Source organism: Talpa occidentalis, unplaced genomic scaffold, assembly GCF_014898055.3.
Source record: "Talpa occidentalis isolate TD23 unplaced genomic scaffold, MPIMG_talOcc4v2.1 talOcc4.8, whole genome shotgun sequence".
Taxonomy (NCBI): domain Eukaryota; kingdom Metazoa; phylum Chordata; class Mammalia; order Eulipotyphla; family Talpidae; genus Talpa; species Talpa occidentalis.
Genome location: NW_023605194.1, coordinates 80,981,969 through 80,999,355, shown reverse-complemented (window position 1 = coordinate 80,999,355; position 17,387 = coordinate 80,981,969). Strand labels below are relative to the sequence as shown.

Sequence of the window (17,387 nt, the reverse complement as noted above, 5' to 3'; positions counted from 1 at the left end):
CTCTGATTTATAATTGTCTGTTTTTGCTTTATTGTGTTTTGTACTGTTATTCTTTTTTACGCTGATGTCTTATTTGATTCCCCTATATTCCTGTTTTAAGGGAAACCATCCAATATAAAATTACTATTTTTTTTTGCCATTTTTACAATGGTTGCCACTAAAGAAAGATAATTTATGAAGAACTCAACAATATTGAAGCATAACTTCCCCATGTGGTTGTCCATGAGCTATTTGACCTTGGGGAGGTTTAACTAGAATTGCCAGTCCTACAAGAGGTCAGCAGAGGACATATAAAATCACATTTTTATATTAGTCATAGCTATGAAACCCTGCCTTTACCTCTTCCTATGTTTCAGTACTAACTGCCATTTCTTTAAAAAGAAGCCTACTGACAAAAAAAATCACTTCTCACTAGAAAAGAAATTTAACATAACCAAAACTATATTACCACTTATATAAGAGTTGACAAAAAATAATTCACCAGAAAGAATCCGTAAAAATAATAACAATGTAAAAGAATGTTGGCATTGTTGTACTGAGAAAAGGAAAGTAGTAAATTTAGGCTAATATTGGAAATATGAAGACATAGTTGCCTACACAAATGGCATTCAGTATTTCAAAGGTGCTAAGGAATTTGAAGAGCATCAGTAAGCTTCTAGATATAATCTTTGACTACACAGGAAACACGAAAAAGGGAGTGTTTGAAACAGACAAAGTTAAAAATGATCCTGGCACAGGCTATGGTTCTATCAATGAATAAGGCCGAGATATTCAGGAATGTATCCTACAGAATTTAAGGGATAAAATACTAAAAAATGAATAATAACTCAGGTTTTTGGCTTGAGGTCTAAGTAGAAAGTGCTGGAAAGAATGAAAGTGAAACAGATGTTATGTCAAAAAAGTCAATGACTATTTCAAATGTTCTTATTTTGAGTAGGTATTAAAAATCGATATTGCCTATGCAATTAAAGATACAAGATATCATGGTAGATACTGAGGGAGAGATTTAATTTAGGAAATCATGTAAGTGGATGAGCTCCCCTCTAAAAAAGTATACAGGAAGAAAAGAAAATTCCTTAGAATGTTCTTCACAGAGAATCTTAAGATATCCGGATAATGGTTGTTTTCTCACTTTTCAAAGCTTATCATTTTTATTTATTGTTATAGTTTTACTGTAGACCATAGGACTTAGATCACAATGCTGAGTAAAGGTGGCTTTAGGAAGAACCCTTGTTTGACCTAATCTTAAGGACAGACATTCAATCCATTATTATTAAGCACGCTTTTTTAAAATCTAGGTTATTTGGAAGATAACTTGCCTTATATTAAGGAGTTCTTTATTCACAGTTTTTCTAACACTTTTTTCTTTTTCAATTGTGAGTGGATATTAAAATTTTATCTCAAATGCATTTTTATATTCATTGAAATGACAACTGTTTTCTCCTTTAACATGATCTATTGCTAGAATAACTTCAACTTGATGATGACATATTATTTTAAAAATATATTTCATTTTGTTAATGTTTTATATAATTTTAATGCTAATCATTAAATCCATCTATATGTATTATTTCTCATTCCACAATTAATGAATTTTGTTTTGAGACTATGTTAGATTCATACAATGGACTGGGAGGGAGCTTTCTTTTTCTACTATCTCAAAAATATGTACAAACTGAGAATTAAGTGTTTTTGAATGTCTATAATAAGCTGTTTACAAAATATTATGGACAATCCTCAGTCAAACTTTTTCCTGGAAACAAAGATACTACAGATTTGCTAGAAAAATGAGAAATAAGCACTTAATATTATTGATAACCATCACAATTACTAGTGGTTGATATTCTTCTGAGGATTTTTTTTTTAATTGCAACAACCCTATTGGATAATTTCCCTTATTATCTTCATTTTACATATTGAAGAAGTCAAGTTTAGAGAGACTGAGAAACCCTGGTCATTCAGTTAATATACAGTAGGATGAAGACTGAAGACAATCTCATTGCAGAATTTGCAATATTAATCTCTATACTTTGACAAATTTATTATAAAAAGCACAAATTGCTGAAAGTACACTGTTTTCCTATGAACTAATTTGTGCTTATTTTCTACTTAGAAAATTTATGGTGATAAATATAATCAAATTATCTGTGAAGATTATTTTTATGTTATTTAATTCTATAGTTTGTAGTATATTTTTATTTATATTTAGACATCTGCTATCATAACTATTATTCTACTGAGGATTTTCAATCAGTAGCCTTACTATTTTTTACCTTCCTCTCTTGGTGATATGAGTAAGAAAAAAAGTTTATATTGTTTAAATCATGTCAATATGCTTTTTTTTCCAATCAAAGTATAGTATATAACTATAATTAATAGTATAATGACTCATATACTCATTCAAATAATAGAGTAACAATTCCAATTTTCTTTAAAGAATGCCTATGGTCATTTTGTTTGGGAGAAAATAATTCATTAAGAATATGAATGATAGATCTACACAAATCAATAGTTGCTAGGTTGCTTTTTTCTTTACAGTATTTTACAAACTTATAAGTTGAATTTTTTAAGTTTTTCCATTTTATCTTTTAAAATCATAGATTTTTTTTTAAAATATATAAACTATACTTGTGGTAGAAGTTCTACATTTCAGGGCAAATTAATATGATTATTTAAGCAAATGTAAATGAAAATCTCATTTTATAACTATGATAATTGGAATTCAGCTATTTCATACAGTTCCTTGCACAGTGCAGGGATCAGGACGGTCAACACCCTACCCAGTCAAAATCTCGGTATAACTTTGACTCTCAAAAATCTTAACTACTAGTAAAATGATGTTGATTGGACCTTTACTGATAATATAAACAGTTGATTAGCACATATTTTGAAGTTTAAGTGTATTACATATTGCATCCTTCTAACAAGTCAGCTACAGAAAAAAAAATGTTATTTAGAAAACCACACCCATTTTATTTAGAAAATCATACCCATTTCATACCCATTTTATTCAAGGCTCAAGTGTACTCTTGAGAATACAAGGATAAGAATAGATCAGGTGCTACGGTTTAAGGCTAAATCGATTATTATTTTATTGCAAATCCTTTTTTGCAAAATAAACATATTTAAGTAATATAAGTAAATATATGTTTAAGTAACAGATTTTTAACTAAATTTCCATCTTTAAGTTGTAATAACTATTATTACAAATAGTTATCTACTTCTTCATAACAACCTAGTGAATTAACTAAAGTGACTAATTTTATTTCTCAAAATTCTGTGGGTCAATGTGATTCCAAGGATTAGCTAATGGGAAAAAAAGAACTAAATAGGTGAGGTGCTTGGAATTAATGTGCCTCATTTTCTATATGATTTTTCCTTCTTGGAAAGGCTAACTCAAGATTATTCATACATAGTTTCTGGGCAATGTTGCAATTAAGGGAAAGAAGCTGCATGACCTTTCAGGACTTCTTAAGTCATACACCATGACTTTTGGAACATTCTACTGGTTAAAGCAAATCACAAGACCAGCCCATTTTCAATGGGTGAAAATTTAGATTTCACTTACTCATGGAATAAGCTGCAAAGGCACATCATAAGGGGACATAGAGACAGGCTCCCTGGAGATTATTATTTTAACAAGTTACCACATAAACTAAGTGACAACTTGATACACCACTTCTTGAAAGGTAAAACCTATAATCTTTTCAAACTCATGCTGAGATATTAAAAAGTTATGTTGGTTTGAGAATCTCATACATCATCCCAAGCTGTGTTGTATAGCATTTTAATGAAGCTAGGGTGCTTTCATCTTTTTATAATATAAAAAGAACTCCTCTAAGATGTTGTAATCTCAGCCATAAAATAATACAGACATTATTAAAAGGAATTTCAGCAGATGCCCATAAATGACAACACTGAGACCGGGTAGAATTTTTATATACTCAATTCATTTCAATGGGTTTATCAAAACTCTGACAAGGGGGCCTCCCCGGTGGCGCAGCGGTTGAGCGCTGGGTTGCGAAGCTGCCCGCGGCCTCTGCAGCGCCCGTTCAATCCCCAGCTGCACCCCGGCCACTGGAGGAGGGTCACACATGGCGTGCAGACCTCTCCTGCCACCCGCTGCTCCCCTCAGCAGTGTGCTTCAGTCCTTCTGCCTGCTCTGCTTCCCGCTCTGGCTCTGGTGAATTCTTTCACCCTCCCGTGCTTCTGACTGTACCCAGTGCATGTATAAACAAAACAAACAAACAAATAAATAAATAAATAACATGCCTCTATTTAAAAAAAAAACAACTCTGACAAAATAAGAATCAATGTAAATAGTTTTTGGAATTTTTTTGTTTGAAAAACTGGACCATTTCAATGATATATATATATATATATATATATATATATATATATATCTGTTGTGAGCATATTAATAGCTTGTTATAGAAGAAAGAATATATTATGTTTTAAATCTTATTTTATAAAACATTCAAAATTAGACATTCTTTCCAAACAGCAGTGTCCTAAGATTTCCATTCAATACCCATTATTAAACACCTAGTATGTTTCAGACATTATTTATTTAATCCTTACTGCTAATCCTAAGGGATGGAACACAGACATAATATGCAGTACAACCATTAAACAGGACAGGAAAATAGAACTTAGAAAACAAATCGGTTCTTTTAAATCATAAATGGTGACTCACAAATTTAAATTCAAAGTTTTAGGACTGTAGTGCTTATGTGATTAGTGCCTTTCCTAAAAAGTTAAACATAGCAAGTCATTATAAGGTACAAAGACTATTTTGCAAAAATACTGGTAAATAATGATAATAAAAAAGCAGCTTTGTAAAAAGGTCTTTTAGATAAAAATTTGGCATACTTTGAATGCTAACTACACATGTAAGAGACCATGAATGGAGTACTTTAGATGTATTTTTCCATTAAATTTGTAAAATTTGTCTAAAAATTTGCTGTAGTGTTTCTTTCAATTTTCAGTTTATAAAACAGGCTTAAGGAAGACATGACACAATCTCAAATAATTTAAATCAGAATCTCTGTGATTAGAATTCTGAAAAAATCTTCCCCAAAACACCACTAAAACAACCAGAGTTAAGAGTCATTGCTTTAAGTACTTTGGTAAACATTATTAGAAATAATGATGCCAACAGAAGCAAGACTAGATGATAAAAGAATAAACTGAATAGCAACAATGTCATGATTTCCTTATTATTTTAAAATTTCTTAATGTTTAAATATTTCATTAAATATCATATACTAATAGGTAAGCATTTTAAGTTGCGTGAACACAACCTCTTAAGGAAATACATAGTTAAGCCATTTACATTTTAATGACTTTTGAATCTTCAGACTAATATGTAAAATATAACAAAAAACAAGGTTGTTATATTTGAAAAAATGTATAAATTACTGTCTGGATTAAAATTAGTTCCTACGGAAGCATGTAAGAAAAAAACAAAGTGCTGTTTTACTGTTTAATTTCCTAACATTTTAAAATATAATCCCTTGTGAACAGTTACTTTAAAAACAGTAACTCCATGAAAATTTTACGTTTATTTTTCTAGAATTGTTTTCAAAACCTAATCCAAAATAGCCTACTTAAATCACTTGAATACATCTTAATAGATTACTCTAATTTGCAGGGTATATTTATAGCAAAATTATCTATAATCTATAGCAAAATATTATTTATCATTGTGAAATGTAAGTATAAATTAATAGCATGGATCATGGGACACCTGTGCTTACATTGTACAAAAGAACTACCACTTAAAAATGTAGAGTCACCCCAAAACATTACCTCATCACATTAAGTGAATAATCCTTATAACAAATAAATAATCAAAAGGAAGTCCTTCTACAGAATCATGAATATACTAAGTTTCCACCAACTTCAGAGACATATCTCTTACAATCACAATGAGAATTTTAGAAAATTCAAAAGTATCTCATTTCAGACTTAACTTACCAGCAAATTTGATATGAAATTTGTTTTCAGGCTTTAATATCTGGACATACAAAGGACAATTTGGTGCAAAGTCTTTTACAGCCCATGCTCTCAAAATTGTTTGGTGGTCCTAAAATGATAAAAATCAAAATATCATGCAATAAATTGAAATGCATAAAATATAAAGCAAAAATCCTCAAATCATCAGTATGTTAAATGATGACATTTACTTTTTAAAATTAAACTTACAAAACAATTCTATGGGACTATTTATTTTTAAAGTTACCTATAAAAGAGAATAACAATAATTAATTCAATAAGTGCTAATTTAAGGACCTAGAAAATGAGCAGAGACTAAGGGGGGAGGCTCTTGATAAGCTTAAAAATAATTTTCCCAGAAAATACTAAATTGTCAGAAGTCTTCAAATATGTAGCACAACTAATAGGTTGTAATAACTTTGTTGGAAAAAATGCAGACTTATTATGAGAATTTTACCATATATAGAAAGGTGGTAAAAGGGGAATGACTATAGTAACCATGCAAATATAGAACATATTTTGATTTTTTTAATACATAACACAAAAGTTAAAGGGATTTGGACTTGTTTCTGTGTGTGTTTAATAAGAGATCAATAACTAACAGTTATAAAAAAAAATCAAAGAAAAAAAACTTTCTAAATCTAAGACTGACAGTTCAAATCATGCTTAACTTGAAATCTTACATAGTATCACCACTTAAATTACTATTTAATTAACTATATAAATCAAAACAAATTATTAGAGTAATGCTATATAGTTAGCTAATGTATTCTGAAAAAGGAAGCAAAAATATGTGTTAAGCACTGGCCAGAGTAGCCATTAGCCACATGTGGCTGCTTAAATTTAAATGAACTAAAATTAAGAATTCAATTCCTCCATCACACTGTCACATTTCAAGTATTTAATGCCACATGTGACCTTTTTAAAGTTCTCTTGGACAGTGAAGAAACTTCTATCATCACAGAAAGTTCTATTTGACAATGCTGTTAGGGAAAGGAAATGTGTATTAAAAATACAGGTAGATATATGGAATTATTTGTATTGTAGAAGAGCGGAAAGAAGCTGTGGTCCTTTATTATAATTAGTCTTTTTCCTGGTCCCTTATTTAGGTTTTCTGAATTCCTGCTATGAGTGAGGCCATTCGGTATTTTTCTTTTTCTTTCTGGCTTGTTTCGCTGAGCATGATCCCTTCCAGCTCCATCCTTGTAGTAACTATAAACTAGACACACTGTGGAGGGGGGTTGGAGGGGGGAAGGCAGGATTAGGGTCAAAATAAGGAGGGGTGGGAATAAACCAAGATGAAAATGTATACATTGTGCAAAAATGAAAAATGATGTACAAAATATATAAAAGAAAATAAAATATTAAAAAAAAAGAAGCTGTGGTCCATGTTGGTAACTTTCAAAGTTGATGAACAGTAGACCAGAATTCCTTAAATGGACAATGCATGTCTTCCAGCCATTGAAAGTATTCAAAGAGGTGCGATAACGTTTTTTTATTTCAAATAATCAAATCTAAGACAATATGTAGCAGATGAAAGAATTATAAGAAATTTCAAGTCAGAGAGAGAAATTGATTTCCTTGTGGGGTTTCAAATATATGGGACTAACTGACATCTGATAACATAAAGGGCAGTGGAAGAGTAATACATGTACTGTCTAATTTTCACAAGTGATACAATATTAACAAGAAGTAGACTATGAATAGTTAAGGTTGTGTATTGTAGTTCCTAGAGCTGTCACTAAAAAACATTCAAACAGTATTTCCAAGAAACCAATAGAGAGTAACTCAAATTATTTAAAAAAAATCAAAACAATAGGAAAATACAAACAGGAACAAAAATCAGCTGATAAAATGAGAAAACTAGTTAGGCTTACATCCAAACATACTAAAAATTATATTAAATATCAATGGGCTAAACATGTTAAAAGAGTAAGACTCAGCTATAAGCTATTTTAAATATAAAACTATTGTAAGAATGAAAGTAGATATAAATAAAAATATATAACCCATTTAAAAATGGGTAGAAGATAAATGGACACCTCACCAAAAAATGATAGATAGATAACAAATGAGCATGGGAAAGATCATTAACATGAAATGTCTTTAGGGAATTAAAAATTAAAACAAAAATGTGGTATCACTACACACCTTACTAAAATGACTAAAGTCCAAAACACTGACAAGAGCAAATACTGGTGAGAATGAAGAGCAACTTACATTCACTGCCGGTGGTAATGACTGAAGTTTCTTACAAAGCTAACATACCCTTTCCATTTAACCCAGTAGTATTTGGCATTTACCCAAATAACCTATCCACACAAAAACCTGAATTTTAATACTTATAGAAACTTGAATCATAATTGCAAAAGCTTGGATATATGTAACCCTGATACCATTTGTAGGTGATGAGATTTAAAAAAAAATAAAGTGGTACAGTCAGACAATGGAATATCATTCAGCAATAAAAAGAAATGAGCTCTGAAGCCATGGAAAGACAGAGGAAATGCAAATGCATATTGCTAAGTGAAAAGAGCCAATCGCAAAAGATTCCATACTGTATTATTCCAATTATATGACATCTGGAGAAGGTAAAATTGGGAAGATTAAAAAGATCAGTGTTTTTTAAGGACTTGGTAGGGCAGGGAAGAGGAGAGGGAGGGACGAAACGGTATAAAAAGGGATTGTTAAGGCAGTGATTCTGTACTAATCAAAATTATCATACTAATTTTGCATGATATTGTAACTGTGGACATATATCATTATATTTATGTAAAAACCCACAGAATGTACAATGCAAAGAGTGAACCCTAATGTAAACAACGATATATCAATATAGGTTCATCAGTTATTTCAAATGCAAATTTTAATGGGGGAACAGGAGAGGGAAGAGAATACTGTATATATTTTGCTCATTTTCTCTGTAAAGGGAAAATGACTCAAGAAAATAAAGTCCATTAAAAGACAAAGTGTGGATTTTAGACTATAACCAAGATGAAAATGCATATATTGTGCAAAAATGAAAAATGATGTAAGAAATATATAAGATAAAAAAACCCAAATTAAAAAAAAATAACCTTTTATCTACCAAAAAAAAAAAAAGACAAAGTGTGAAAGCTTAGGATTTAGAGTCACAGATTCCAGGGTCTAATCTGTCTCTAGAATTTACAAACTGTGTTACTAAACCAATCTAATTCCTAGGATAAAAGATTTGCTTATCTTTTGTAAAATGAATGCAGACAGCTAATTCTTCTTATTTACTTGACCCTTGGCAACATGTGATATGTAGACCATTGAGTCCCTAAAATATTCTTCCTTAGCTTCTCTTGACAACATGTGTCTGGTCATCCTTTTGCCTTCTTATCCCAAACTGAATTCATCTTCCTACTGGTAATTCTTCCTTTTCTAAGAGGTGAGTATTAACAGATGCTAAATCCTGATCTATTTCATTTCTCTTACATGTACATTTAGTAGCTCTCAAATTTTGTTCATTATGCCTTTTAAGTATCAACCTAGTATGTCCAGTGCACTCCAAACTCACTATCACAACCAGTGAGTTGAAGTAAGGATAATGGTCCCTGAGTCAGACTATTTCATTTTATATCTTTTCTTTTTATTAATTCTGTGTTTTACCAGACTTATTATCCTTGTGAACTGAAATATGATTCTTGTACTTAGCTGCTTAAAACCCACAGTGACTTTCATTACTCCTAATATAAAATCCAAACTTCTTAGTAAGACTTGCAAGACCCTTTATTAACTGTTTTCAAACTACTTCTGCAGCTCAGACTCTACTCCATTGTAATGCATTCTCCCCTGTTGAACCTACAAGAATCTGACAGTCATTTGTCTGGAACCATTTGTCACTTATTTTAGGAAGCCCATTCTTACTGAAGTCCAAGCTAGTTGTTCCTATGAATATTAGTATGCAGAATGCAACTACTTAAATGAAGTTGGGAGGCTAAAGAGTGTCCACACAGGTGAAAATCATTAAGCCACAGTACCCAACAAGCCTAACACCTCCTATAGGAGGTGATGCCGTCCTTCCCTCCAGTGGAACTGCAGGCAAGGTCCTTCAGGAAGCTACTAGCCGGGGAGTCAGAGAATTACATATGTGTCCATCATGAACACACCCTCCAATCTGCCCTTTCTCCTGTTGTTTGTTTCCAAATGAACTTCATTTGTTACTGGAATACCTGATTGCTTTAGTGTGAGGTCAACATTCCCATTGTATTATGTATTTGCCCTACCACAGCATCAACTCTACCTATTTTTTAAAGTTGGTCTTCACTAAACAAAATTAATAGCCATTGGGTTAAAATGTCATAATTATATGTTGCTATCCCCAAACAAATCCGAGCATCTATAACTAGGCATTTCACAGATAAATTGAAAAACAATATTCACTTCATAGGGATATTATAAGCCTTAAATGAAATATGTAAAGAGCACCACACACAGATTGATATAGTAAATACATCAATTCAGTGAATAAGTAGATGGGTTGAAGTACTTATTCTAAAGGCCCATAAGCCTTCCCTATTTTATTGGTGCATTGCACACTACCAAAATATAACAAGCATCAATGATCCTGAGAGTAAAGGATTAAGTGTCTTTAAAATTTGAAGCATCATAGTGAGGTGCTTAACACCTCTGCAGCACGAGTTTGATCCCCGGCCGGGGAGCAACCCACATGGCACAGCAGATTTCTCCTGTCTCGCCTGCTTCTCCCCTCAGCAGTGTATTTTAGTAACTCTGCCTGTTCTGTTCCCCACTCTGTCTCTGGTGAATCCTCTCACCCCCCGCATCTCTGGCCTGTACCCCAGCTCTTGTGTGCATAAAGAAATAAATATTTAAAAAAATAAAATTTGAAGTATCTAAAAAGTACTTGTTGACATTTCAATGACTTAAAGAATATCATTTTTCCTATATTTTTTAACTGAACTTCAAATGATCCTTGAAAGATTCAGACACTATAGGTGAGATTTTGTGCTTCAACTATTTCCTGCGTTTCTCTTAGTTTCAAATAGACTATGACCCAGAAAAGGGTAAGACATTTAGTGTGATCAAAAGTCATCTTGAACATTATTTTCAATTTATATGATGTATCTGTAGCTTTTAGCAATTTTTTTAATATTTTGAGTATATTTTATTTTTATATATTAAACTTATCTTACATATATATCAGACACTTCACTTTTCAAGATAATTTATAAAATAAAATTGATTTATACAATTAAAGTAACATAAATAAATTTGTTCTCAATTTATAGGCAACTAAAGTAATGCAGCATTTTTATAAAAGAGAATATAAGGTCTTATAGTAAACTAGAGAACAAATTTTTCATAAAAACACTCAATATTTTACACATGATTCTTGCCAAATAAATCCTTGCCCAAAGAAAAATTTACTGTCAGAAATCCCCATAAAGGTTTTACATTAGATTAGATTTGAAAGCACTTTGAGTACGTTTTCTATTTTCTTCATAATTAGGGTCTAAAAGGTGTGTGTGTACATATATATATCAAGTAAAATAAAAAACTATAATTCTTATATATACACTCTATAATAGCTATAATTAATTGACTGTTTTAATATTCAAATAAGGAAATAACCTAGTTACTGTAACTAGTTGTAACTGATGTCTTTGAGAAGTAGGCTTCAAATGTGATATATATCGACTTTATGAATACAGAAGTAATTCAGAAAGGTTCTTATGTAAAATACTTTAAAACAAAGTATATAAAAGAAAACCCAAATAGATAAGAAAACATTAAAATATGTCCTATTTTAACGAGCAAGCTAACAGAAAGTAGATACACAGGTCATCTAGTTTGCATCAAAACAAACTACAGTTCTTCCCTATACCTACAGACTCAACCACAAGGAAGCTTCAAGAGTAAACCACACTAAAGAAAAATTAAGGAAGCCTTAGTTTAGCATTCTGGATCTTGACATCAAAATTCCTAGGGATGATAATATAGCTTTATCTTCCTGACAAGTGTAAATAGTAAGGGAATTCATATTATATCTGGGAACCAAACCATCATACCAGATTTGTTTTAAGGTTCTCTCCAATTATCTTTCAGAGATTGTAATCCTACCTTGATTTCTATTTTGGTACCTGAATGTACTACAGCTTATACATACACAAAGGAATGAAACGTGATTGCTTATCTGAATTTCTAGATATAATATGCTTCTAGTATCTAAACAGAAATTTGGGAACTGAACAAGTCAACTTTATGGCCAATTAAACACTTACTCTCCATTTTTCCTTGTAGAAACCAAAGCTTATTTATGTTTTACTCTACTTTTTGAAGGTGAGATATTGTGTTGGTGGTGGTATGAGTTCTAGTTAATATGTCCATTACTTCATTCTGTAGCAGTTGTTTCTGCTTATTTTAGCCTTTTCAAAGTTCTGGGGGAATCTGTCCTCGGCACCAAATCTAACTTCAGATTTATCCTCTTGAGTCCTCCCTGTTTTATGTATTCTATATTTAACAAAATTATAACCATGGTATTTTAAATTCTCACAAAACTCATTGAAAAATGTCAAATGAATGATAATTAAAATTATTCACAAAAAGGTTATGCTATCTTAAAAGTATGTAGCTGAAGTCCAGTGATAACCACTTGCAAGAATTTTCCAAAAGATATTTCTGGGAAACTTTTAAAGTGAGTTATATTCATGATTACTGGGAATTTTTGAAAGTTTAAAATTCTGTAATTTATGAGTTGACAAGAAGGACATTTTTAGTAATAATTAAAAAAAAAAACCTGGGTTGAATAAAAAGCAAAATAAATCTGCAAAATCTCCCTAAAGAATTTAATGTACATTTTATTAAGGAATTAAATAGTAGAAATGTTCACTCACTGTACTATTAGGCATGCTCTTAAAGAATTGCTCAAATCTAAGTTTCCCCTATGAGTCATTATAAAGGATAAGTACAGTAGATTATATTGCTTTCCTTTCCAATGGTGAAATAATTTGATTTAATCTACTGAACTAGACATTTGAATTTTTATGTAACTGATCTATTTCTGAGAAAACCTGTAGTATTTATTTTGCTCCTTCAGCTTCGTTAGCATTACAGATTTTCAGATTTGTTGCTTCTTGGAAATAGAAAGAAAGAAAATACATAACAACAACCCTCATTTAGTAGCCATCACTAAATACTGATTACAGGGAACTGTGTGTTTGTGTGTGTGTGTGTGAGAGAGAGAGAGGGAGAGAGAGAGAGAGAGAGGGAGAGAGAGAGAGAGAGAGAGGGATTTCACTTAACAATTCTACAAATTATTATTAGCTCTAACTTGTAGATTAATGAGCCAAGATTCAGGCTGGAATTTTATCTGCTTTTAGGAGAGTATGTTTAGTAGCTCACAAACTGACATACCGTACTTTATCTGTGTCACAGAAAAAAATGTACCAGACAAAGTTAAACAGGCAAGAAACACTTTATGTAAGACTGTTGCACCAGAGAAGAACATTAGGAATCAATTGCTCTGGAACTAAAGGCTAGAACAGCTTTATGATTTGGAGTGAGCTAGTGGAAAAGTACTGGAGGGGGCAGGTTGGTCAATTTGACAAGGCCATCATTTGTTATTTCTCCCTTATGAAAATCAGGGCCCTACACATCCAGAGGGGCTGGGAAATAGGAGCTCTCTTGCCTTTTAAGATTACTAAAGAGATGGTCCCAGATCCTTGAGAAAGGCATTCCTGGATTATAAAACTGGTGCACATCTGGAAGAAGATAAATCTCAAAGGGACAAGAACATATTTTATGATTGAAAATTTTCCAAGGTAAATGTTTTAAGAAAAGGGAGGTCAGAGCCCTACAGTAACCTGTCAAGAAGTGAAATCGAAGGGAACTTTAGGGCCATCTTGTTCATGTAATTTCATCATGCTCAGACTAAATTGCAACACTCAGAAAAAAAATGTATTTTATACCATGCTGTTAGCTTTCCTCTTAAATGTCAAAGACATTCATTTTACCCTGATTATGACATTCATTTTTGAACATATGGAATCACAGAGTAGAATGCAAACAATCATTGAACACTTACACAGAAAATGCCTATGTGACCCTGATAGAAAGCATGAGAAAAGTGCTGAACGTTTGCAGTTCCGAGAGGAAAATTATTTTCCCTCTCTACCTCTAAATTGTATGACCGAGACCTCCTTCATCAGAAAAGGCAGATTAACAAAAGAAAAAGAAAAACAGGAGTTTAATAACATGTATACCTCATGCATGCATGGGATATACACAGGGACATTGAACATAACTCCCCCAAAAGAATTCAAGGCACCACCTTAAGTATCATGTTTACAAAGACACAAGAAAGATATGGGGGGGTTGAGGACCAGCTGTGGAAAAGTGCAGTAAGGATGTTAAGTGGATTTAAAGATGGTGTCTTCCTCACTCATGAAGAGTTTCTTTAGATTTAGAGTCATCCTTCACTTCTTGGTATAGGGAGCGAGATAATTTCACAAATGGAGTTTTCCCCTATAAAGGTAATTTGTCTCAGAGGCAGCATTTTCTGCTACCATTCACAAATTTTTAAATATGTTTTGGTTTACACTTTGGGCATTACTGGTTTCTCATTAAACTATATCTGATCAGAGAACATACTCTGTTATGCTTTTCATACCATTGATTTTTCTAGCATTTCTTTTACTATCCAGATGTGGTCATCTCTGTGAACATGTCATATGAACTGAAAAAGTATGCATAGTCACAACTGTTAAGTGTAATGTTCTTTTTAAAAAAAAAGATTTATTTATTTATGCATACAAGAACTGGGGTACAGGCCAGAGGTGCGGGGGTAGAAGGATTCACCAGAGACAGAGGGGGAACAGAAGAGGCAGACTGACTGAAAATACACTGCTGAGGGGAGCAGCGGGAGAGACAGGAGAGGTCTGCTGCACCATGTGGGTAGATCCCTGGCCATCCCTCTTGTTGCAGAGGCTGCAGATAGCTTCACAGTGCTGTGCTTAACCCCTTGTGCCACCACGGAGGCCCTAAGTGTAATGTTCTTATGTCAGTTAGGTCTACTTAGTGAAAATGAGTTCAGTTTTTACATGCTTATTGATTTTCTATCTATTTTTTATTACTTGTTGAGCTAAGTGTTAAGATTTTTAACAGCTGCAGATTTTTTTTTAATATTTTTTTAAGCTGTATTTTTTTTTAAAGACATTTATTTATTTATACAAGCAGTGGGTACAGTCAGAAGCGCGGGAGGGTGAGAGAATTCACCAGAGCAGGGAGTAGAACAGGCAGACTGACGAAATACACTGCTGAGGGGAGCAGCGGGCATGGCAGGAGAGGTCTGCACGCCATGTGGGACCCTCGCTGGTGGCCGGGGATCAAACCGGTGCTGCAGAGGCTGCAGGCAGCTTCACAGCCCAGCGCTCAACCGCAGAGCCACCAGGGGAGGCCCAACAACTGCAGATTTTTCACCTTCTTTCAGTACTGTATGTGTATGTATCTTTATTATAAGCTACACATACATTAAGTAGTGTTATATCTTTTTGAAGAATTGGTACTTAATACAAAATATTTCTCTTTAGTCAACAGCTGTTTTAAAATCTTTACCCACCTAATATAGCCACTTCAGCTATATTTATTAATATTTATAGTGTTATCTTTTGTCACATTCTGATTTTTAGCCTAACTGCACTTATTTTTTCTTTGCATTCTCTCTAATGAATACACTGCATCTGACTTCAGTCCAAAGACTACTCTTCACTAAGTAAATACAATCTCAATGTGATCACCCCAGTACTGTGGCTTTACATTATCTCTATATATTTACTACTCCAATTTCATATCCTCAATCATATTCCCACTTGAAAACCAAATGTGTATATCCAACTACTGCTTAAATTTCTTGCTGGATGTCTCACATATATTTTACAATTCTTGTGCATCAAGAATTACTGATTTCCTTCTGAAAACCTACTTCTCTCCAATCATTCTAATATTGATAAACATCAATGTACTATACAAAGTTCACAGGACGTAGGCCTTAACTTTGACTTTAAAATCTTATACCCACTATATTGGCAAGTTATGCCAGCTCTGCTTTCAAACATATCCCAAACCAATATATTTTTAGTCATTTCTACTACTATAAAATATACCCATTAGTGCTCACCCATATTACTTTTCTTGAACTTGTAACTGAACATCTTTCTCTAGTGCCTCCCATATGCTCAGTCATTTCTAAAATTAGCAACCAAAGTATTCTTTTAAAATGTAGGACAGACAGACCACATTAGATCTATTCAAAACCATCTTCAGTTTATCTCTCTTTTTGCATTCTACTATGAGCAGCAAGGAGAAAACAAGCTTCACTTTGCATTCTAAGCAATGCTTAGAAATCTCCTAGTTTAATGTCCAAGATCATCACTCTAAAGTTCTACTTTTCATCAATAAAACACAACTTAGCCAAGGCCTCTGCCACTTTATAGCAAGGATCACCTTTCCTCCAGTTTCCAATAATATAATTGACTTGATTGGAGACATTTTCCTACTCTATATATTCATATACCCATATATTCATAACATATTCTTGGCAACATTCATAATTGATGACATTTATAAATAGGAGCTTTCTGTAAGCTTTCTCTAATCCATCAACAATTCTCCTTTAATATTTGTACTTACACTAAACATTTCTTCAAATCAATGTACACTTCTTATGTCATTCATCTTAAAACCCTTCCACCCTCTTCCTCATAACAAATTCCAAAGCCATGCAGGAAAAAGGAAAAAGAGTATCAGCCTTTAGAAATAACAATGAAAGTACGAAAGAACAAATATGGAAATGGAAGTTGAAGTGGGAAACAAATTTCATTTTTTCACGAAACAAAGAAACAAAATATGTTATCAATAATTTAATGAATTAAAAAAAGACCAATATCCACAGCAAAGATAACAAAAATAAAAAAAATTGTTTAATGAATTTGGAGTAAATATATTCTTTTAAGAGACAGACTAAAGATGGGAAGGAGTAGAAGAGATAAATGATGTCTAAAGTCCTATAAACATCATACTTACAATTTCAAACAGAACCACTTTTATTGATGAGGGTGAGACCCACTTGAACTCTAAGCTATTATCACCATGGGAAACAGTTTGGGACAAAGGAAGAGGTGTTACAGTGGGACTGACCTGGGTGGAAGTCACACTCTGCCGCTCTGGGAAACCTAATTAGCAACTCAGAGTCTTGGTTCTCCATCTATAAAACAACTGTGGCGAGTATTAAATGACATAATGCGCACAAAATGCCTGACCACTTACTAAATGTGAAATCTGTTTGGTTCCTTTTTTGTTTGTTTTATGAAACAAACTTGAAGAAATTAGCTAAAATATGTATAGCAATG

General features: G+C 32.5%; 1 protein-coding gene across 3 annotated transcripts in view; it reads right to left on the bottom strand.

Annotated features, from left to right (window-relative positions):
- The window catches only part of KCNT2 (potassium sodium-activated channel subfamily T member 2), a 304,909-nt gene that overhangs the window by 109,330 nt on the left and 178,192 nt on the right, over positions 1–17,387 (bottom strand). For all 3 annotated transcript variants that reach the window (XM_037496318.1, XM_054690179.1, XM_054690180.1), the window contains exon 13: positions 5,980–6,088. In XM_037496318.1, the coding sequence (XP_037352215.1) occupies positions 5,980–6,088 (109 nt within the window). The remainder of the gene's footprint in view (positions 1–5,979; positions 6,089–17,387) is intronic.